At 39.9% G+C, this 24,606-nt stretch overlaps 1 protein-coding gene across 3 annotated transcripts in view; it reads left to right on the top strand.

The window, feature by feature from the left end:
* The window catches only part of TRIM66 (tripartite motif containing 66), a 49,873-nt gene that overhangs the window by 11,235 nt on the left and 14,032 nt on the right, over window positions 1-24,606 (top strand). For 2 of the 3 annotated variants that reach the window (XM_042038723.1, XM_042038725.1), the window contains 9 exons: window positions 2,656-2,759; window positions 6,461-6,608; window positions 10,760-10,892; window positions 11,125-11,241; window positions 12,021-12,135; window positions 12,907-13,053; window positions 13,179-13,296; window positions 14,276-15,138; window positions 16,124-16,285. In XM_042038723.1, coding sequence (XP_041894657.1) covers window positions 2,656-2,759; window positions 6,461-6,608; window positions 10,760-10,892; window positions 11,125-11,241; window positions 12,021-12,135; window positions 12,907-13,053; window positions 13,179-13,296; window positions 14,276-15,138; window positions 16,124-16,285 — 1,907 coding nt within the window. The remainder of the gene's footprint in view (window positions 1-2,655; window positions 2,760-6,460; window positions 6,609-10,759; window positions 10,893-11,124; window positions 11,242-12,020; window positions 12,136-12,906; window positions 13,054-13,178; window positions 13,297-14,275; window positions 15,139-16,123; window positions 16,286-24,606) is intronic. The other variant, XM_042038724.1, reaches the window with a different exon arrangement.

The following is a 24,606-nucleotide window of genomic DNA, read 5'->3' on the forward strand; positions in this document are numbered from 1 at the left end:
AAGCCTTTGTTTCCCAGTAAGCAGCTGTTCCCAGAAATGTTTTCTGTGTGCTCACCCATATGGCTCGTAAATGAGAGAGTACCTGTGAGAGTCATGGGTTTCTTACTTCAGAAAATAACCTGTTGGCTATTTCCCTTTTGGTCAATTTGCAGAGTATTATGTAGCCTCAGTATGGAGGTTTTCTCTCAGTGTTAGCTGATCAAGAACTGGCAATGCTGTTGAGGGAGAAAGAAACTGATTCCAGGTCTCCAGGGGCTCATGGTGACTCTGTGAAGTCAGGAGCTGGTTTCCTATTGACTGCACTGGGAATTAGAGCATGTCCCATGAGACTTATTTGAGAAGCTGCTTGCAGAGTCGGTATCTTGCTTATCAATCAGAATGGGTCTGTCTTTTTATTCCAACTGTGTCACTTTGTACAGGGAAACTTGAAAAGTGTTTCAGCTCCCAGGAATTAGCACTGCAATTCACCATTGCTTGCAGTGAGCACCATTTACAAAGAGTAGGAGGCACTGTCAGTGTAACACAGCTTGTCTGACCTCCTGCTGCTTTTACACATCTCCTGAGGACAGAGCTGCTAGCAGGCACCTAAAAGTCTCACACACTGTAATTTGGGAAAGCATGGAGAGATTTCAGTGCCACCAATATAAAAGAATTGTGTTGTGCTAGGGTATAGTGTGTGAAAATGTGATTAGCTACAAAAATTGTAAGTAATTCAGATGCTTTTTCAGGTGCAGTCCTTATATGAAGGATGCAAAGTAAAGGAACTGGCTAAAAGACTTCCTCAGCTTTCTGCCATCTTGAGCATCTTTATCAGATAATTTTTTAGCATCTTTGTAACTCCTGCCAGTGAACACCCTTAAACAAGGCTCAGCTTACATGCCTAATGAGCAGAGCATTGGAAATTGCTTGTGTTGCCCTTTTCCCTGGGGTGACTCATGGCTGAGCAGCACAGCCACGTGTGGGTACAGCCTCTTCCTTCTCATGTCTGCTTAACACTCAGGGTTGTGTGAAATGCACAGTTAAATGAATAGTTTAGGCAGATCATGGTCTGCTACTTGGGCCCCCAAATCACAGTTCTGTTGTAAATGCAACCTTGAAAAATAGAAAACAATTATGCTTTTGCTTTTTTGTAAGATTTGGGCTAAAGAAGATCTAAACCTCATGGAAGTGGTTCTTAGTAAGGGATACTCTTCAAAGGAGATGTACCAGAACTCAGAGTTTCTTCGAAACATTTGTGAATGGAAGTGAATCCGTTCAGACATCTGAGTGAGTGCTTTTGTCACAAGTGGAAATGTAGGAATATTTTGGGGTCTGTGTGTCCCTGTCAATGTAAAATGCTGCTGGTACAGTTACAGCAGCCCAGCTCTGAAACTGGGAGACATTTGGAATTAGCATTTTCCCTCTGCAGGAGTCATGTCCCAAGGGACAGTTAATACCAAGAACCTGGAAAACATGAGAGTCTCTGATAATGGTGTAATGTGAAGAGTAATAGACAACTTAAGGTTTAATTAACTTACAGGCCACTCTTCATGTGCAAAAATAATTTTGAGTTAAGGAAAAAAAGCACGTTGAACAGTAGAATGTTGTCATTGATCTTGCTTTAAAACCTTGCTTTAAGTGAGTTTAAACTAGTTAGTCATAGAAAATACTGTTGTTAGTTATCATAAATAGATGACTTGGCAAGGTGAGCACTGAAATTCTGTTCTTGACAGAATGGAAAAAACTTGGATTAAAAAAAAAAAGACACACCTCGATAAGGTGAAATAGACTGACACACCACCACTCTCTCTAAGGGACTGTTATCACATCTACAGTAGTTTGCAGGAGTGTGGCCAGAAACATGCAGTGTCCTTTCACAAAAAACCCCAAACCAACACACTGGAGCTTCTAGCCGAATATAATAGAGCTGCTAGCCCAAAAAAGTCAAGGAATGAAATAGCAGAGGTGCAAAAATGCAGGTGTTCAGGTATGGACAGCTGCTTGAACTCTTGGTTCTCACCCAGTTGTTCTCAGTAGTTAACGAAGGTGGAGCTGGGTTTTGCTGCTCACTTTGCTTTGCTTTAGGGGTGATCTTATTTTGCCACCTCTGGATTTACTATAATAATTTTCCCTATGAAACTTTTTTTGTCTTTTGTCTTTTTTCTGACTCATTGCTTCTGCTAGCAGCATGTTACTCCCCTGTCACTTCACTTGGATTGCATTCTGCACTGTGAAACTGGTATTAAGGAGTGTGTGTTTTATGCTTGGATGCACGCCTGGTGGGTAAAGCTGGTCTAGAACTGTAGAGAATCTCAGAAAGCACAAGTAGATCTGTAACAAGGGGATACAGTTTAAAGTGCAGCTCAGTTTTAATCATTTCTAAGCCAGGTGAGAATTTGGACATGCAGATATCACCAATAAACACCGAAATAAGTCCACTGAAAGATGGTGTTTTTCTAGGAATTGTATTGCTTTTCTTTTCTTTTCTATGTATTGAATTAGGCCTAGCCACTTAGGGCTTGAAGAATGGCTTAGTTTCCTGGAACTGCCCATGTGATTTGAAAAAGCCACAAGACTGAAGTGTGATTTCTATCATTTCCGGGTTCGCATGGCTGGTGTGCATTGCTTTATTTGTGGTGGTTTTCTTTTTCCTTTTTTGTTTTTTTTTAAATTCAGGTATCCTTTCCTGCCCTGTGTGCAAACAGACCTGCTTTGCAAGGGATGTAGTTGAGAATTTCTTCCTCAAGGACTTTCCCATTGGTGATTCAGCTATGGCAAAGGTAGGTGAAAGCCACCAAGTTGTGGGTTGTTGAAACACTGCCAGCTGAACACTGGAAACAGACCAAATCTCATTTTGAACATCAGCTTCTCTTATAGTTTGCTTGTGCAGCACTGTAATTACTTCATTACTAGAGGTGGACATACTGCCTTCATAGTAATTTTAAAACCTTAGTTGAAGAATGAGTTTTCCTCTCTATATTTTAAACAGTCCATTAAAAATATTGATACTAATGTATCTGTGATGATTAACATATTAGGAAGGTACTGAATGTCTTGGATTCCTCATTGTCCCCTCTCTGCTCTCAACACAAAGTAAACAATCCCAGAATTGTCAGGATTAGAAGGGATCTTTGGAGATCATTCGGTCAAACTCCGCCACCAAGGCAAGGTCACCTGGAGCAGTGACACGGGAACACATCAGGTGGGTTTGAGGGTCTCCAGAAAGGGAGACTCCATGATATCCCTGGGCAGCCTGTTCCAGTGCTCTGTTCCAGTGCTCTGCCATCCTCAATGTAAAGCTTTTCTTCATTTTGGGGTGGAACTTCTTGTGTTTCATTTTATGGCCATTGCTCCTTGTCCTGTCACTGGGCGCCACTAAAAAGGGTCTGGCACCATCCTCTTGGCACCTGCCTTTGAGATACTTACATGCACTGATGAGATCCCCTTTCAGCCTTCTCTGGACTAAACAGGCCCAGCTCCTGCAGCCTCTCCTCATTAGAGAGATGCTCCACACCCCTCATCATCTTTGTGGCCTTTGTTAGACCCTCTCCAGTAGCTCCTTGTCTCTCTTGAGCTGTGGAGCCCAGAATTGAGCACAATACTCTGGATGTGGCCTCTCTGGAGCTGAGCAGAATGGGAGGATCTCCTCTCTCTACCTGCTCAGAAGCTGACTCTTGACTAAATGGTTATACCAACATCACCCATTAGGTCATGTGAACAGTTACAATTTTCTGATTGTCTGTTTTAATGATGAAAACCCCTCACATCGTATTGCAGTTTCCCATTGGGGAATGGATTCAACGGAAGACGTTGGATTACTGCTTTTGCCTTGTATTGACATTGTACATAGATGGATTCCACTTCTGTTAAATACCCACTGAACAGGCAGGACTGTTCTCACAGCTTTGCAGTTGCCACTAACTTGAGTGGACAAGAGGGACAGAGAAAGTTGAGTGTTCTTAAAAAGTAAAGAATGTGTAACCTAATCCACCGAGTGTTCTGGGGAAGTAAAAATAATTAAGGCAAGCAAAGTGTATTGACATCTTCAGGTGTACATTGCTTGTAGAGTGCAACATAAGTTGATCTAAAACAAGAAGGGGTGTATTCACATGCCCTCTCCAAAGAGGGGAAGAAAACTCATAAGATACTGCTGAGTGTTTAAAATGCATTTATTATACTGGGATTTCTTAATTACTGTGACTTGCATCATTTACTTTTCAATGAGAATTTGTGTAGAAAGGAAATCAAATGAGAATATCTAATGTCTTCAAAAGCATTAGATTATTTTTTCAAACCATCCTTAAAAGAAGGTTTTTCTTGTCTGTAATCCCTCAGGAGTCCTATGAGCAGTTCAGTAATGCAGATTTCTCACTGGAGCATATGAGTACCCTAGAGCAACTTGTGAACCTTCATAGCTTTTGGCTTCCTTTTTATTAAGTCAAGTCATGTAGCTTTGCTCGCTTTCTATCTTTAACCACTACCATCACACCCCAAATTAAAGCCACAATTTCACCATCAGTGACATCAAAAGGAGAAAGCACCAGATCATCCAGCTGAGACATAGCTGAGCTGCCATCATGGTCTTAATTTTCCTGGTGTGCTCAAATGGGAATCTGTCAAGGCTCATAACAAAGTGTCTGGAAGCAAGATGTCTTTCAGTGTGTGAGAGAGTGAACCATGAATGATAGGATGTGCTACATGCCAGCAGCAGGAGTTTCAGAAATATGCAATTCAGAATCTCTTGCCCAAAACCCAATTTCCACATCATAAATAATGTAACTCTGGCAACACTTGGCAACTTAAAAGTGATGTTAACACAGTACAGTGTCAATATAAATTCCAGTCAGACTGACAGCTGAACTGTTACAGGTAAACCTGTGTTTAAGCACTTTTGGTTATGGCAGAGCATCCCTCAGCTTTATACCTGACCCCTAAGATGGACCTAGGTGGGTACATTTTAGCTTAGACGCTTCTTTTTATATACAATCTTTGTTCCACAAATTAAATATCCTTGCATTTTGGTTATATAAGTTTTATTAGGCTTTTTGGTTTAAATTTTTGTATGTACCTTTTGGAAAACATTGTTGATAAGCAAATGGCTAAAATACCGTATTGGCTTGCACAAACAATTCACTCTCTACACAATGAAACACCTTTAAAACTTTGCTTTGTTGTCTTATTGTCAAGAATTGCCCAATCTGTTTGAGAAAGATTGTGAATATTTAGAAACTCTTGAGTAATGGCTTGATAATAGACCTGTTGTGAAATGCCAGACCTGCAGAAGGGAATGAAAATTTAAGTTAATTTTAGCAGAACAAAAATTTTTCTTCTTGTGCTGAAGTGAGTCAGAGCTTGACTCACTTGTGTCTCAGAATTTAGGTGATTTATGGATGTTCCACTAAATGTTAAAGCTGTGATTTAAAACTGAGACAACCAGCCGAGAACTGCAATAGTTCTTCCTTCAGACTTTCTATTTCCTGATCCACCAGGAGGAGAAATGTTGAAACTCTTCCCTTATCCTCACCAGAACTTGCCTCAGGGGTTATGAGCTGAGCACAGGCTGCTATATTCTTCTCCTCGTGTTTCCTATCAAATACTTGGGATGCAATCATAGCTGAGTTGAAGATAAGCTGATGCCCAGCAGAAAGGACACCATAGGAAGTGATTTTGCCATCTATTCTTATTTGCTTGAGTAGCCCTGAGTAGTAGCAATACTGAGGAACAATATTGTGTGTACAGTAGATAAATTATAACCTTGGAGGAAATGCTTCAGTTTGATAAAATGGTGCTAAAGCCTTTATGCTTTGATGATGGTAAATTCACATCACTGTGCTCACTCTGCCCATTAGTACCAATTTGTGGCTGTGGTGAGAGAAAACCATGAAAATTGGGAGTTTTGAAACAAGGTGTTTTATGCCTAGAACAAATCCTTCTCAAAAGAATTATCATTGTAGCTATCTTGAAATTACTCTTGAGTTTGTTCTGGATACCAAAATTTTGAACTACCCACTTCATTTATGTGCTGCTCTCTTCCTTTCCCCCTCAGTGACGTGTCCAGCAGCATGGCCTGTATAGCAAAGGGCATTCCCTAAGCTGTTGAATCAATAGAGAGAATACTTAATTGAGGTTTCCAGTTCTTCTCATGTTGCTGTGCTTTGTTTCCAGTTCACACCATGTGATATCAAGACATAAATTGAGTTAATTTCTGATCAGCTCTTTAGAGGATAGGAGCTAAGTTTTTCATTAACAGTATGTGGGTGTCCCCATGTTATTTTCTAAATTGTCTCACCATTAGGATGTTTTATGTATTTTTCTGAATGTTACACAGTAACAACCAGACTCTTAAAATAACTTGAATTGCTTTAGTCTGAGGACAAAAAATACAAAGCTTAGCAATCTGTATCAGATATAGTCTGTTAAAGATAAGAGCTTGTACAGCTGATTTGTTATGCATGTATGTAATTGCACTTTTTGTTCTCAGAGCTGCTCCATGTGCAAAGAGAAGAGACCTGCCCACAGCCTCTGTACAAGATGCAACAAGTGGCTGTGCAGCTCATGCACAGAGGAACACAGACATGGCAAGGAACCTGGAGACCGCTTCCTGTCTGTATCCCTGAAAGGCTGCACAGGTACTGGGGACACACTGTGATTTTGTTTCTTCTCCTGTCAGTTATTCAGCTGCAGAAGGAGCACTTGCAGGCTCTGTGCCACAGACACCAGGCTCTGTCTGTGTGACTCAGGATATGTACATGTCAGTGAGAGGTTGATTTTTCTCCAGCTTTAGGGCCATTGCCACAATCAGCATTCCACAGTATTGGGAAAAAGTTGGATATTTGTGCTTCACAGATAGGGTCTTCTCCACGTCTTTCCAATCCGTGGAGTTATGGGACAGGGTTGGGAGGGCTACAACAGCAGCAGGCCTTGCCCTTTCAGTATTTCTGCCCCAATTTGGGTAACTTCATTGAGGAAACCATGGTAAAGCAATGCCTGTGCATATGTGCAAGGTGTGCGGGGGAGTCACAGACAGCAAAAGGCTGTGATCACTACAGGATATTCCTTTCCTAAGCCTGGAATGAGAAATGTCTCCTGAGTGTATAATGAGAAATGTCTCCTGAGCGTATATGAGCAAGCACAAATTAAGCTGACTGGCAAGTATGTCTCAACCCTATACAATGGTGATCTACAGAAAGTATTGCCATCTCCTATTATTACTCATTATTTTCTTTCTCCTATGTTGGAAATCCGCTGCAGAATATGCTAACATGAACTTATATAAGCAATTTTTCACTTAAGAATTTGTGCTGCACACTCATTCTTCTTCATAAGGAAAATGAAGGATAGAAAAAGGAATAAAAATAGCCCACTGATTATTCTTTCTCTTTTCTTTTCTTTAGGATTTTCCTTTTGTAGAAATCTAGACTTGCCATAGATGGAGTTTTTAAAGTACTGGGTGGTCATATCAAACACAGTTTGAGGCACTAGAGACAAAATATGCCAAATAGAGTGTAAGCAAAAGAAGTCCATAAGAATGGTATTAATAAAAAGCACAGATTACATTTAAATGTTTCTTGGGTCTTTTCTAGAGAATAATATAAACTGAAGTTCCCCAGTCTCCCCTCAAAATGTCCTGATTGAATGGACAATGTTTTTCTTCTTGAGTTGATGACAAGATAAGGACTGTGGTTTTGAGGCTCCAACTGTTTGTAATTTCATGTCAGTTTAGGTAAGATTACCAGCTCATAGTGTTGACAAATGCTGGTGAGACGTTACGCGTGTGGCTCAGCTGTAGGTTTGTGTGTGCTATATGAATAAAAAGATGCAGACACATAAAAACATGAGAAAGAATTTTAGTTCAGTACTAAATTCCATGTGCTGAAAAGACATGAACAAGGAGGTTGGTAGTTCATACACAGACTAGCTAATATAGAAATTATTTGGAATGTAATTTGTGCTTTTTTATTATTGCTGTTATTATTTATGTAGGTTTTATCTGTTTTTGGACATAGATTTCCCTCCAGAATAGTTCCAAGAGAGCAAATACTAGGATATACTTGAACTCAGACTGGCTTTTTTTCTTCTGGAGATACACACACACCATCTTCAGTCTGTGTAGGGTGTTCTGAAAACAGTCACTTTCTTTGTAAGCCCTTGCAACTGTTAAGAGATCTTGAACCTTTAAACTGCTCTATCTTTTGCCATTTCCCTTGTAAGGGTCAGACCTCCTATTTGCATCTGACAAGTGTTAGATTTCTTGGGTCAGAAATGAAGCAAAGTAGCAAAACACCCTCACCAAACACATGAAATCCTTCTTATTTCTATTAATTTTTTCTATTAGCTAAGATGAGATTGCTTTTCCATAGTTGGCACCAACTGATCTGAGGAACAGAGATTTAAAACTTTCTGTTAATTATTCAAGAGATACACCTGAGATAAAGAAAATATAGGCTGTAGAAAATGTTGACTCAAATAATGAATTTTCAGAATTTAGGGCAACTGAGCTTTCTCTGGTCACCAAGTGAGCTGCCTTTTAGGAAGCTGAAATGGATAGTTGTGGTTAGATATCTGCTTCTAGAAAAAAACAGAGTTGTGCCCTTGTACCTGATTTCTAAGTACTAAACTTACTCCAAATCTGACAAGTGTTGCTCTGAGCTGAGTAAAAAGTAGGTCAAGAAGAGCATGGCTCAGTGGCAGTTCTCACTGATATGTCAATTGAGTCAGGGGATTACCAGCAGCAGAGCCTGTGGGTCTGTGCTGCAGTTAGATAATAATGATTTTATCATTAGTTTGCATTTGAAATCTGCTTGTCTCTTAAATCTGACATGATATTAAAAAACCCCAATGAATTGTCTGGGATGATTGCAATCACCCAAAGGCTGAAGAACCCTTCAGAGAGAGAAAAAGGGGGAAATCATTTTATAGGATTGTGACTTCATGGCACATGGACCTTAAAGGCCACATCTCATTATAAGTTTGAGTTTAATATGGAAAACTTGATCTTGAGTTTACAGAAAAACAGCTTGTATGCTCTGCAGATACTGAACACTTTGAGAGGCTTTTCCAGTCCATAAACCTTCAGAAAGTTATTATGGTCTTTTTTTCCCTTTTGAGATGTAACATCTGATCACATAGGGGATGATCTTTGACATCCTCGTTGGATATCTATTGGTTGTACAGCCTCCTTATTTGCTTTGTCAGCTGCAGGTTTTAGTACAAAAGTACATATTTGCAGTATAACCAGAAAAAAATTTGCTGTCAAGGTGAGTTCAGTTTGCTCCTTTCTAGTAGGAAATACTGGAGTTGGTTAAAAACCCCCTAACCTAATTTCCTCCTTTTTTAATACTATCCATTAGCATTTGATTCAATAATGATATAAACCAATAAACTTCCCTGACGAGTAAAGCATGATACTGCAGTAAATAATTCATAACGATGTAAACTATGTAAAGCTGTTACATAAAATCTTGGCCTAATCTGTCACAAATTATCTTCTTGCACATTGTTGAGAAGGTGGAATGAAAGTCAATTGAACTGGAGGAAATAAATCAACCTCCTCAGAAATATTTAGAGTAGATAGCAACCTAAAAACTGGGCAATTTGACATGTGTTTTTCTGGAGAGTGGCATGGATTTTCTCCATATTTGTATTGTCATTGTTAGCTATGAGATTTTCTTAGCCTTTCTGCTTCTCTGTTGGGCATTTTCCAATTTGAAAATGAAGTGACTGAGCCAGTATAGCTTCCTGTACTCTGTGGGTCTGTGCCATTGCAGTAGTTGTCACTTCAGAAGCTCGATTCTATAAAAGGCTTCATTTTGCTACAGGATGAGAGCATGGTCTCTGCCACAGGTTGGGTTTTTAAAAATGTTTAGGTAAGTAAGATTGGTTTGCTGTTGGAAAATGGAAATATTTCTTTTCATTTGATATGAGCAGATAATAATGTATACATAATTAATGCTTTTATATAATTTAAAGTTTTTATCCATATGTGTTATCTAATAATGATTTTGTTTGATTTCTCGTGTGGTGGTAAAGAATAATGGGATAGTGTCTTTTTTGGAGTACTGTGAGGAAGCAATTGAGCTTTTCTTTGGTGGTAGAGGGTTTGTTTTGCCATAGTTTAGTTCTGTCTTTTTCTGGCATCTTTAATTGACAGCGTTCCTTCTTTCTAAAACAATTCTACCATTCAGAAAAAAAGGCAAGAATAGATTGTACAGAAACAATGCTTTCACTTTGCATGCCCACTGTCCATTCTTACTCTTCATCACATTATTCTTTAAAAAGTCCTTTTAAAAACAGATTTTAGGGCCTAATATCAGCCCCAGCTGCTGAAGTTTATGAACTGCATTGCAAAAACAACAAATTTGGGAAAAAATTGCTCATGTGACTTTTTAAGAACAAAGGATTTCCTTGCTTCTGCTGTGACTGCAAGTTTGTCATATAGTTGCTATTCTATGTTTTAAAATACAGTTGTGTAGAGTGGTTTACCAGACCAGGGCATTTAGAGTTGTGAGGCCGATGCTCCAAATCATGATATTTAAACTCATGAGAGTTCAGAGGACAATATGATTTGTTTTGATGGCTTATTCCTGAGCCCCTCTGGTGTGCTCAGTTTGTAGGATGTATAAGGAAAAAATTCAAACAAACCCAGCTTCACATAATCAGATGGTTCCAGGTTCCGTGCCTTTTAAAAATATCATCGAGACTTTCCATGAAACTGTGAGTTTGGTTGCTCTTTTTCTGAGCTCTCATCCTTGTCAATGACCCCTTGCTTTACATTCCTCAGCAGCTGAAGGTGAAGCAAGGGAGTTTTCCTTGTTTTGTCCCGTGCACCCCCAGGAGCCCCTGAAGCTGTTTTGTGAGACCTGTGACACGCTCACCTGCCGCAGCTGCCTCCTGTCAGAGCACAAGGAACACAGGTACCTCACTGCTAATGGAGCTCATCGAGATTTAAGACTTTTCATCTGTGTTTTCCAGCTGATGGTGCTGGCTGGTCTGAATTTAAAAGCCACAGCAAAACTCAGTTCAGTTGTCTCACTCCCACGTGATTTAACACACGGCTCACAGCCCTCCCAGAGGCTCTCCCTGCTCTCACCTGTTCACTCATGAACATGGAAAACCATGAGGTGAGAATTTCCCCTTCTTTCATAGGTTCAGGCATCTTGATGAAGCTCTGCAAAATCAAAGAATCATCCTGGAGAATGTCATAACTAAAGTGGAGGAGAAAAAAAATGGGATTCAGGTTTCAGCTAAACAGATTGAAGACAGGTAATTGCTATGCTTTTTTTTTTTTTATATGAAAGTAGATGATCTATAAAAATAATATTTTCACTAAATGTAGGTTAACAGAATTAAGTGCAGCTGCTGTATTTTTTTTTTTCTTGGAGGGTAGAAAATAATAGGAAGATTAAAAATATCAAATTCATGTTTAAGTGGTACTGACAAGTCATGGCATTATAAAACATGATTCCATAGTCTTTGTAAGGCATGTGACAGCTGGCTTCAGAGTTAAGATTTCTTTGTATAATCTGTTTCTGAACTAGAATTTGACAATATTAGAAATAAAGATAATTTTTAAAATACCTTAGTTCTTCAAGAAACCTCAAAACAAGCTGCAATTGCAGTCAAGACTAATAAAAATGAAAATATCTAATTATATGAACTGGATTTTGCTACTGATTATGCATTTAGTAGCTGTTGGATCTCTCTTGTGCATTAATAAAACAGTTTCTAGAGTACAAATCTATTTCTACTATTTACAATCTAGTATAAATTGGAAGTTTTGGATATATTATATATGTATTTGTTGACAAAGAACTAAAGACTGTTCTTGGCATGATGCTTGAGAGAATCCATCAGCATTAGCCCGTGACATCCAGAGAGGGGTGGTCAGGGTTCGGAGAAGTGGGGGAGAGCTAATGGGAAATGATACAACTTTCACTGCAGTTCTGTCTATAGGTAGGTCTGTTCTTGTAGCAAGTAACTGCTGATCAGTGAATAAATGACTAGAGCTGGCTCACCCAGGGGTGTGTAACTCTTACCCACAGGTTGCTTGAAGTAAAACATCTGTACAAAAAGGTGGAGAACCAAATAAAAATGGCCAAGATGGTTCTGATGAATGAAATCGATAAACGAACAAATATCCTCCTTGAACAACTTGAAGTAAGTAAGGCTAGTTTAATTGACACCTTGGGAAATTAAACTAAATTAAATTTAATCCCAGTGCCAGTGGAAAGAATGTAGACTGTGAGAGCTATTCTCCCATTCCTTATATTTTCAAATATTTGGGTGTTTTTCTGCAGAGTTTTTTGTGGAATCAATGGTTGACAAAGTTTCAGGGTGAAGTTGCAAAATGTTTATCGTTAACTCATGATAAGCAATTTCTAATGCATTCACAGAGAATATGTGTGCGCCTTTTGAGTACTTAGAAAACAAATCAGCTTCTGATTTTAATGTTTAATTTGTAGGAGCCCACTAGCAGCACAATTAAAACCCTGTTTCAGAAATGATTCTTTGGTCTTATCTCTGTAGCAGACCTTTCAGTTTTGACTCTTCAGTTTTTGAATGTCCAGCTGAAGTATATAAGTTTATTTTGAAATGTGCTAAGGAGAAAAATTGCTAATCAGAATTTCCAGACAAGAAAGTGGTCCAGGTGCAAATTTGATCCAATTTCTACAGCTTTCTGGGGTTATGTTATTCTGTCAAACCAAGGCCAGAATGATGCAGATTGTTTGCTCCTGGGGAAGCCATTGCTCTTCCTGAATTCAGATGTATGTCCTGAGTTGGATTTGATTTCTTTTTATGATTGGTGTTTAAAGAGACTCTGAAGAACAGTGTCGCTGCAAATACTGCATAATGTAGTGCCAATGATTGCATGCTTTATGTGTGTCTGAAGAATGACAGCCCTTTTCTACTGATTCACATTATTAACAGAAAATCACCAGCGAGAGGAAGCAGAGGCTGGAGCAACAACTGCAAGGTGTTGTGGTTTTAGGCAGACAGGTAGAGCATGTCCAGAACTTCATCAGCTGGGCCGTGTGTAGTAAAAAAACCATCCCATTTCTCTTCAGTAAGGAACTGGTAAGAGCAGTGCTTATCGTGCAGTAATTGTGAGAACTGCTTTAAGGATTTGATGTTTCTCAAATAAAATATTTTCATGGTCTTAGAACAGTGAATAAAATCATCGTCCTTTAATGTGTCACCAGATTGTGTTTCAGATCCAGCGCTTGCTAGAGACAAACTGTAACACAGACATGGGCCCTCCTCTGAAGATCAGATTCACTTGGGATCCCTCCTACTGGACTAAGCAACTCTCCAATTTGGGTAAGAAAAATATAATAGGCAAGTGGCCAAAGCTAGGCTGGACAGACACAGACAATACAGTACCACCCCTAAAGGGCTCTCCTTTTGTTTTGACATCCAGTTTTGAAACTCTTATCATGTTCTGAAGAAAGGTGGGTGTGGCTGGACTTTGCTGTTTTTCTCTCCACTTTTATCCATTCACCAAAAGACCACTGAGGTGTCTGGTGCTTTCACTCTCTTAGTGGCCAACAGACCTGAGCAGTGTTGAGGCACTTGGAATTGATAGGCACAAAGATGACTTTAAGACACTGGCTGCACAGTGATTACAGTGTTATCTACATAACATATAAATGTGCGTGCTGTGACTTTGTTTCCCAGCAGCTACAAATTTCCCAACTGCAATGGGTTTTTGCAGTAAATTCAACTCAGTGGGCTGATCACTCATCTAAAAGATCAGTTCTCTTCCCATTTTAGGGTATTAAAAACTAAAAGGGCTGAAACACTATCAAAAGTGTTGCAGGGAATAATCTCTTGATGAAAAGCATGGACAAGATAATTTCATAGGTCACTTCTATTTCCAGCCTTTATGAGTCTCACCTATGTGACATTAATCTCTTTTATTTTTGTCACTGGCACCCTGGAAGCTGTCTTTTGGACCTGTGCTTATGGATGAGAAGATAAGCTCATACTTCAGTAAAAAATGGAAGTATAAGCTATATTCATCCATTAAGACAAAATAAGGCCGATTTTTCAAAGCGTTTGCTGGATAATTCAACCATGAGCTGCTCCACTGACATCAGTGGGAGTTTGGTGTGAATGGAAATAACTAGATAAATATTGGAAAATTTGTCTTGAATGTATGTTAGCAGACTGTTTGGATAGGTTATTTTAATATCTTTTATATTTGAAATGTGAATGATGGTAATTTCCTTGTCTACTGTTTTCATTGTGTAAATTTGTCAAGACCATAGGAAGGAGTAAATTTGCTGTTTTTTTCCAGGGGGTTTCACCATGGAAGGTGGACACATTTCTCACCCAGATGTGCTACTCTGTGGAAATATTCAAGGGTTACAAACCTCTCTGTACCACGGGCACCACTCCCCAGCCTCACAGCTGGAGAGCAGCCAGCCACACCAGTTCCCACCTGCGATCCAGTGCTCTGCACCAGTGTGTTGCTCCCACTGCCTCAGCATTCCTCACCCAAACAAACCTCAGCCTTCCTACCAAGACATGAACCACCATAAAAGCTTCCACCAGCCTCCTGCACTTCATCAGCAGCACTTCCCCGTGCAGTACAGCCTGCAGCAGCAGGACAGAGAGCCCCGGGCTGCCCCCCAGCCCGTGAAGCTCCCGCAGGTTGGGCTGGAGCAGCAGCCACGCTCAGAGCCGGAGAAGGTGACCGGGCGGGTGGGAAAGCCCTTCCCACCCCAGCAGCTGCAGCAGGGTTGTGCTGTTGTGTCACACGAGGCTCAGCAGGTCCACACGAGCCACCCACAGGCTTCTGTGCAGGCATCAGCTGTGGGAGTGCAGCTGGGCCAGCTCCAGAAGATAAAATCTAACCACATGCTGCAGCCACCCCTGCAGCAGCAGCAGCAGCTGCCACTGACACCCCCATCGCCAGGGCACGACGAGGGCACCCACAAGCAAGTCATCCAGCAGAGCCTGGACATCATGCACCACCAGTTTGAGCTGGAGGAGATGAAAAAGGATCTGGAGCTTCTCCTGCAGGCCCAGGGACAGCCCAGCTTGCAGCTGAACCAAGCCAAGCCACCTCAGCATGTTCAACAGACCATAGTTGGTCAGATCAACTACATAGTGAGGCAGCCAGCCCCAGCACAGCAACAAATCCAAGATGAAGCACAAGTAAGTTCTCTCAAAGTCATTTCTTACTGCATTTAGTGAGTGCAAGTTCAGAAATGGGACAGACCTTTGAGATTTCATGTATTTCTCTGAACATGTATTTTTCTTTGTGTGTTGTCTATGTGTGCAGCAGAGAGGCTTCGTGCCTCATGTAGATTGGGGCAAAATTTTCTGTAAAGTGCTGCATAAACACCCTGGATCCCAAAGATCTGAATCTCTTAATAGACAAGGTGAGCAGCAGTGTGGGAGAATAAAAGCACCATCATTCCTCCTTTGTAAAGAGGTGACTGGAGGACTGCAGTAGTTTCACTCTCCATTTCAACTCTCTTTTTTTACTGGAAACATTAAGCCCTGAGTCCTTAAAAAGCATTAGATTCTGAATTATTATTGAAGAGAGTGAAGCCAATTTCTTGGTCTGAGAGTTATTTCCCATTCTAGTAACTGCTCTTGCTGCTGCACCATGTCATTTAAGATTATCATCATTACCCAAACAAGCTGTTGTGCTACAGCTTTGTCAGCAGGGCTAATCTCTTCCCTTTTCCTCTGTTAGTAAGAATCCTGCTTTTGAAAGAGGGACAGAGCTTGGTGGTGAGCATCCAAACCACAAGGCAGATCAGCTGCAGAATAAGGTGGCTTGGAAATTCATTTAAAACAGTGGAAAGGTGGCTCAGACTTCCCATCGTGTAAATTCTGTGGAGCTGCCACCTCGAATAGTTCTCAAAGTGGATTACCTGCAAGGGCAGGCTGCAGGCTTTTGGTATAGCTGTACATTTCAGCAGCTTTACTGAGTATTTTTTAAAGTAATTCATTAATGTCTGTGAGAAATCCGTCTCCATTTATCTCTCTGCTTTGGGTTGCCTTGAACATCTCTGTTGTTTTAGAGTCTTTTTGGGCTTGTGGTAATGTGTATGCTGTGAGTTGATGCAAATTTGTTACTGTTTTTCTTTCTGAGCTGTTGCAAAGACAAATTCTCATTTGTGGTTTGTAGGTCTGTGAGAGCTCCACAGAACCTGATGACCAGAAGCCTGTCATTCCTCTTGACAAAAGTGGCAGTCCCTCCCTGTCACAGTCATTAGATGAAGAAGCCAGTGTCAGGAGCCACTCCCCTGAGAGCACACTGCAGCAGTCAACTTTCCATCCAGTGAGAAAGGTATAAAGAACTTCTTAAAAAAAAAAAAAAAAATTAAGGGAAAACCTGATTTGATAATATTGAATATGGCATTGGAGTTTGCAATGAGGGGGAAAAAATTAAAATGCAGTAAAAGTCAGCCAAATGGCTTGTAAATTTTGGAAGACAATCACAGCCTAACCTTGTGTGCATCTTCCAGTCAGGTGCCAGGATGAGCAACTCTTCTAGGGGCTGATAAGTGTTTAGGTCTGGCTGGCATGATTGGTAAGCATGAACTGGCAAATAAATAAGAGCTCTATTTCTTCACTTCTTAAAGTCTGTCTAGCTTCTATGTCTAGGGATTTAATTACTAGGGCTTGCTAACTACCATCCTAGAGCAGTTAATTTGAAAAAAAATAAATAAAGCAGGAGTCAGAGATGCTGATGAAGTCAAGCCTGAGAAACAGTCTTCAAAATACTTGCCCCAGAAACAACACCACTAGTTACTGCTGAAGGTGGGGTTGCCTGAAAGGGATATAATTCTGTTATACTTCTTCTCGTTGCTCATGTATAGGCAGAAAAATCACAGTTTCTATGTATCTAGAATATTTTATTGCATAATAGAGCCAGGCTTTGGTCTTTCCACCGACTGGGAGGCTCTGACTGTTGAAGAAGCAGCAGGAACTGTACCAGGAGGGCCACTACTTATCAGCAGACCCTTGGTGGCTCTGGATATCACCTCTGCCTTTGAAGAGGAGAAGCTGCCTTTTACTTCTCTGGACAATTTGTTTAAAACACTCCAAACAACACATCATATTCTGCTTTTTCAAGTTTGTTTGTTACTTCAGTGCATGACTCATTTTGTGTACCCTGTAGAAGACTTTTGCGTATATTTTTTTCTTGGAATTTGTCTGTGGGATATTGTGGAAGTATTTGTCTTTCTATCCTCAAAAAGGATGTTATTTTTCCTTCTTTTGTACATGACTGTGTTGATGCAATGTATTTATGATGCAATACCCATCCAGAGAATTGTTGGAGATCCCTTTGGGAGTTGCAGACATACAGGCCTGGAAGCAGTGTGCAATTCAGATTTGAAAGCCACAAAGAAATCTGCCTTATGGACCTGTAATGGAAAGTTATTCCCAACAGCTTAAGCAAGAAACATCAGAAAGAAGAAAGAAAATGGAAGGAGATGTGCAGGAGAGAGAGACTAGTGTAGTCTGGTGGGAAAAGCAGGAGTAATAAAGGAAAATTGCTGATTTGTTGCTGTAGGAGTTGAGAAGGTGGCGAGAGGAAGATATTCCTAGGAACTAAAAAAGGGATTTTTTTCTAATGGTGCTGAGAAGTGTATGGTCTTGTGCAGAAAACAGTTTGGTTTTTGAGGTGCCTGGTAGCTTTTCAAGAAGTTAATGTTCAACAGCTACAACACCCCATCTTTGCTTGTATTCATCTCTTCTAATGAGTTCTTTGGGATGAAGACATCTGGATGGGATGAAGATATTTACAGCTCTGGCAATGGAAAGTTAGAAATCATGAAGGGAAAAAGCACAGCAAGCAAAACCTTAAAATATATTCTTCATGAATGCTCTTTAAAGATGTCTGACTGCTTTTGCTGAGAGTTGGGTTAAATCTGGGTTTAAATGGGAGATTGGTTCCTGTTTAAGAACAAGGGAATGTGTCTATTCATTCTCATCTGGTTCACCTGATTAAATGTTTTCACACTCATCTTCAGGCAAAAATCTCTGCACAGGTATTTGCCCATGTGCTCTCACATGGCCTGTGTTCAGAACATTTCATCTCTCTCAAGATCTTGGAAGACATGGAGAAAGTGAATGTGTGCAAGTCTGAAACACGTGAAAAATATGGTAGAGAAAATGGCTAGAGAAACCTGCTGCCTGAAGAACAATTGTGTTCTGTCTTTTTGGAGAATAATTGTGGTTGGACTTCTTGGCCTTATGTTGCATTTCTGCTGAACTCTGACAGCCTTCAGCTGGGCACAGTATTTCTAGTGGAGTACATAATTCCCTGTCTGCTGAGATTCTTTCATTAAAGAGAAAGCAGCGTGCACCTGAATTTACTGTTTAGTGATAAGGTTGCCAAGATGTGTCCAAAAAGTAAAGAGATAAAAGCTTTCTTTAGCTTAGTGGTTTCCTTTATTTTGGAGTGGGGCAAGACTTGATTGCTCATATAATTAAACCTCTGTGCATTAATTTTGAAACACATTTATGGTATGAATTTGATATTATTGATTGGTAGCTAGATGAATTGTCCTCATGCAGAGTTACATTTATTTGTAAAGCAATATAGATAAGATGTTATTAGTAGTTTGGGATAGTTTTCATTTGTTTCGCTCATTTTGGAACATTAATGGCGATATTTTGTCAGTCTTTCTGTCTTCCTGTATATTCCGCTAACTATCCTTTTTCTGTGAATTAATTTTTTTGTGCAGAATAAATGTTTCTATACTTAGACAATTGATTGTTTGATATAAGTACTGCACTTTGCATAATTCTGGGCTTGATTAGCACCTTTTAGGAATGCAACACTGGGAATGAAACTTTTCTGTTGATGTGGGAAATGGATATAATTTTCTCTTCACGTTCCCCTGTCAGAATACTTCACTGACATAGCCAGGACCTCTGTTTTGGACTGTGGAGCTGTTCTGTCTCCATGCCTGTCAAACACCCAGCCTCTCCAGTAGGAAAGCCAGCAAGACAGGGAACAAGTTTCTGAAAACCTTTTGTGTTACCTGCACTCCATTTCCAGGGAATTGTGCCAAGCTCTAGCAAACAGATTTTACACAAGCTGTGGAACTGCTCAGTTGCAGTGTGAAGGAATGAGTGCTCAATTAGTTTAACAGTTTTGTGGAAAGAGTTACCAACCTTCACTGATGATATGATCTTGCTGCTTTTACACAGTATGATATCAAGTTATTAATTTGTGCACAGGACTAGAGAGGTCACCTATTCTGGAACAAAGGTGAGAATAATAAGATATTTTGGGCTTAATTGTGTTTTCAGGAGTAATAACAGGAATACAGTCTCTGTTTTTTTTGCACATACCTAATTGTCATTTCTGGCTGTGATGAGCAAAGAGGTCTAAAGGCTGCATCTAGCATTTGAAGAAATGTCATGATTACTGCACATCTAGAGCACAAATTTGTAACTTGAGCCTCAGGCACCACTGCAACAGACACTGGTGTTGATGCAGGACCAGCTGTACACCTCTCCTCCTCACACTCCATGAAGTGCACCCCCTTCTGTAGTTTGGAGCAAGACCCTTACTTCTGTTAGTTCACCTGCTTAAAGTGAATCTCTGAATATGTTGTGCACTGTATTAGTGAGTTATCACTAGACAGCTGCATCTGATCCTTTATAAATATAGCCAACAGCAGGTCCTTAGGAGAAGGGCATCAGAAAAAGACAAACTGATGGTCCACTATTCCAGATTCTGAAAGCCAGCAATTCAGAGACTTTCTGACCTGAAGGTTGTACCCAGACAATTATGTTTTGGAGCTCTTTATGGACCCCTCCTCTGTGAATTTGTCTATTTTGTGTCCATTTTAATACTAGTGTAGAATACTCCTCAGCATTCAGCACCGAGTTTTGCATTGCATGAGAAGTTCTTGGTTGCTTACCTCAAGTCTGTTACCTGATCGTGCACTCAGATGCCTTCTAGTTCTTGTGTTAGCAAAAACAGTGACTCTGTATTCACCCCATTCATAATATCTGTTTTATAGGTCAATATTTAATTCATTCTCAAAAGTTTCTTTTTGAAGCTTAAAAGTGACCGCTTGTCTCTTTAAAGAGTTGGCTCCTCCTTTCATGATAGCCATTCTGTACTTTGGTCCTTCATGTCTTTGGCCATTTTCCCCATACTTTGTGGTTTTGATAAATCATTTTTGAGTCACCAGGATTAGTAATGGAAGTGTAAGCATGTGGAAATGTTGTATAGTGCATTATATTTGTTGTATTGTTCTTTTTGATTTGCAACAAGTCCCAGCTGCTTACTTCAAGAGCTCTGTTTGTCTCAAGCACAGTAAAGTACCTGAGATGGGGAAATCCTAGGAAATGTTCTGTGCTATCCAAGGTGCACTCTTCAGAGCAGTCTGAGAGGCTTCTGTTTTATTCCAAATATATGCAGTGTGGTGGCATTTAATCGAAGCCTAATATGATGACAGTTTGAGGTGGAACTTCTTTTTTTTTTTTTTTCTTTAAAAGCGTGTGAAATTTGTGGAAAGGGGGCTGGAGGACAGAGTGCAGATTTTATTTGATGGTAATATTGCACAGAGCATGTTGTGATTACTTAGTGACTGAAAGTAATAATAATTTAATATCCGACACTAGAACTTCAAATCTGAGCTTGGGACCAAAGTGGGTTTGTTGTTGCTACATTTTCCCCTTAATTACTATTAATTCTAGGGCAATTAGGGATGAGGGAAAGAACAGCCTGTAATTTAGGGTCCTACGAATTTCTAAAGTAACAGAGTAAGTATGTTACTTTACAGAATTGAACTGCTCACAGCACAAATTCTTTCATGCTTAATGCAATTAGGTACATTTCCCAGAACGGTGATTTAACAAAACCTTTTTCCTTTGACCTGAAAAAAGAAGATAAATAAAACATGATGCTGCTTGCTCCATGCAATCTCTTCCTCCTTCCGCTTTAAGCCCGCTCCAGTTTATTCAGACAAATTGTTAAGGAAGATTTGGATTCTTTTTTCTCGTGAAAGCGGAAAGGAAATCCTTCGGATTCTGTTCTGAAACTGGGAATGGGAAGCATGTGCAGCCTGTGTTATCAGTGCTGCTGTGTTAAGCAACTGGATTGGAGTAGTACATTTGTTTAACCTTCCAGCATAATGAGCTGCCAGGGGGATTGCTCCACTTAATAGCAGCCGTTCATTACTCTGCAACCATTTGCGGCGTGGTGTTTCTCCCATAGCAAAGAGAGTTGGCGGTTCCCAGTTTTAGCTTCCTTTATCAGTGACACTTAATGTCAACAACCCTGAGACTTTGCCAAAACAATCCTAACAAATCCTAATCCCTCTGTTTCAAGGTAAGTATTTGCTTCTCAGAATTCTTCTGTATTGGTGCTGCATGTTTACACTGGACCTTTTTTTGAATGCAACAGTGATCAAAGAAATATTTGAACTGAACCATATATTTATTTTTTTTATTCTCTGAAGGCACTTTGCATGTTCTTTTTTCTTACCTTTCACTACCATAGCTAAGAAAATTGTGGTAGAAGGCATTTTGGGGTGGTGATACTGCTGCCATTATATTATAAGGATCATCAGACCAAAATTAATTATGAGACAATGAGAATTCCATTTATAGTGACACAGATGTAGTTCAATGTGCCAGACTGTACATTAAAATGTCAAAAAGTTCAAAATTAACCAACAGCTGAAGCCACCGTCTGCCCAAGAGCATAATTAATGCTTGTTGTTCATATGTTGCAATGTAAAAGCAGTAGAGCTTTTGTAAAAGAGATAAATCCTTTAAAGGCATCCCATTTGCAAAAAACTAGCTGAACTGTCAAGGGAAAAGAGAAATTTTTGCTAATGGCAAAAGAAATGATTATTTTAGGGAGTGAATTAATAGTCTATTAATGAGTCTTGTTCCCAGTGCATTGTTCACTTCACACTTGACAGCAGCTCCATGGATCAGGATGGAATGTGTCTCTTCTTAACTGTGAGTTTTAATATTTTGCACTGAAAGATCATAATGTTGCTTCATCATTAAAATAACCACAAAATTAACTTTTGCCCCAAGGGAAAGACAGATGGCAGTTTGATGGCCTCATTATTCTTTTTAACAAGAGTAAGGTTTTACACTGGCTTATATAATCTAAAAAGATCTCTGAAGAAACTGATGCTAGCTAGAAGAGTAAAAAGGACATAGCCACACCGTGCAATTGAATCTCATCTTTCCGAAAATTATAGCTGTAACAAAATCTTGCATGTGCGTGTCCATATTTTTTTTCCTTCAGTAGGAGTCATCCCAGTGACAACTCTCAGTAAGTAAACTTGTCTTACTGGAGCCAGGAGTAATCCTGTGTTGCCTTAGGAGGGGTAGCATTTCACCTGACTTGCACACAGAGGGTCAGGTCTCAATACATGAGAAGATGGCACGTGCTTGTAAACAACTAAAGGAAGATGTGGGTAGTGACTGGAGGGACTGAATGGCCAGAAGGTCTCCAGTTAACCTGGGAGAAAATTTGGGTGGTGTGCCTGCCACATGTATGCCTCAGCATGCCCATTCCCAATGGAGCACAGCTCTAGGTAGTTCTTATTGACTCAGGAATTTGTGGATGCTTCATGCTTTGGAGAACCTGACTAAATAAATATTTAACTACCTCACAGGGGCTTAATTAATGCTCACAGTGGACTTTGAAATAAAGGGAAAAGGCAAGGGCTGCTTACACTTCATCTTCAGCTCAAGCACGAATTCTGCTTGTTTTATTTTTTGTAAGTGATATGGGAGCAATTCACATGTTAATTTTGTCATCTGTAAAAGGCTTGTGATAAAAAGAGTGGTGGAATGAAAAGGAAAATGTGTATTTGGTAGGTTCCACTTGTCACTGCATGCACAGGAACCTGTCACAAGCAAATTGTGATGGTAAATAAACACTTTTGATCCTTGTGGACTTTAGGATGTGTGGCCCTGAAAAGTGGATTCCTTGCTGACCTATGGAGATAACTTTGGTTTGAATTCTTGGGAATTGCTTATCAGACAGACTATATGGCAAGCTGGGCCTCCACCAGTGTGTTTCCACTTTGGCTGGGTTCTAGTTTTCAGCTCAAATGCGAGGTGGGAAGAACATGTGTGGCTAGCTCCAGCTGCTTCCAAAAAGTTATTACATCTCAGACAGCTTAGGTTCAGGGGGGTCCATTTGACTTAAGAGGGGAGAATGACCAATTCCCTGGCTGCAGGAACCCAGTGCTCCCTGGGATGCCTTCTACATGGAGGGACTGTTTAAAGCAGGGCTCACTGCAGGACTGTGTGGTAGGAGGGCACAGACCTTCCCTGACTCTGCAGAGGAGCTGACCTCTTTCTGTCTCAAATGCAGGCTTATTTTGTCTCATCAAATTAAGTGGTCACTGTTCAAGCAAAGCTCCTGTTGTAGTGTCTGTTGCAAATCAACAAAAACAAAATTAAATTGCATCCTTAGGTGGAAATTTGTGTCTGTGGGCAGTGTTCTCTTAGCACAGAGTTGCTGAGCATTGGAAGCAGAGGAATTCAAGACTGACTTTGGCATGATGTAGGATTTACACAGACACATCTGACAGCTCAATCTAGGCTGCAGTCTTTACCACTGTGGGGTTAAGATGGACAAAATGATGAAAATCCAAAACAGAGTATAAGTTCAGAAAAATACTAAGTAAATTTAGGAAAAGGGTCCTGTCTCAGATTCGCTTCTGAGTCAGAGGCCTCTAGCAGAGAAAAAAGTACAACAGCATATTTAAACTCTAATTCAGATGCAATGGACACATTTCTATTGTCTTGATTTATATTACAATGGGTGCTACCCTACTGTATTGCAGTTAAATGTAAAGGATGAAACACCAATGAACTATGATGAAATCAAAGCACAATTGCATATTCAAATGATACAAATCTGTACACTTCCTAAAACTGCTTCTACTTGCTTCAAGATGCAAGAAGAGTCTTGTTTTCAATACAGTCACACATTCTTGGATGTGAGGCAGCTTAGGGAAGTCACCTAGATGGGTGGATGTGCTTTAGTTTGTGGAACAGTGTCTCTATGGCTTTGGTAGTGACAAATCATGACAGTAAAAAATGCAAATTGATACTTTGGTAAATATTCCCTTTCTTTGGAACGTGGGCATGTTTCATCATAAGTACACGTAGGATGTTTCTGGATTTACACTACGATATTTAAAGGGGAAATGCCTTAGGTTTTAATGGGACCAACTCACTAACTAGCATAACATTTTCAGCATCATTAACATGAACAGTAACTTCACCCACTTGTGTCAGAGTGAAATCTTATTTCTTCTGAACCTTCTCTCTCACTGAAGTGAGCTGATGATTTTTTAATAAAATGATAAAATTTATGATTTGAATCTTATTTTTTTCTGGGAAAATTTAATGGAAAATAATAGGGTTTATGGTAAGGATTAATTTGGTACAGTGTTCTACATACTTGGATTTCCCAATCATTGTAGGAGTTAAAAATCAGAATCCCTTGAACTGATCTGAGGAAGACATTTTTTTATAAGCCACAGAAGAGTAACCCAATTGTCTCCTTTTCCAGTTTTCAGTTTAAATGGTGGAAAATCTAAAGCTTTTGGAAATAGTATAGGACTACAATAGATTCTTAAAGCCCTTGTGACACAA

The sequence above is a fragment of the Corvus kubaryi genome, unplaced genomic scaffold, assembly GCF_017639235.1.
Source record: "Corvus kubaryi isolate FWS band 111438036 unplaced genomic scaffold, C.kubaryi_AGA036_p1.0 37392, whole genome shotgun sequence".
NCBI lineage: Eukaryota > Metazoa > Chordata > Aves > Passeriformes > Corvidae > Corvus > Corvus kubaryi.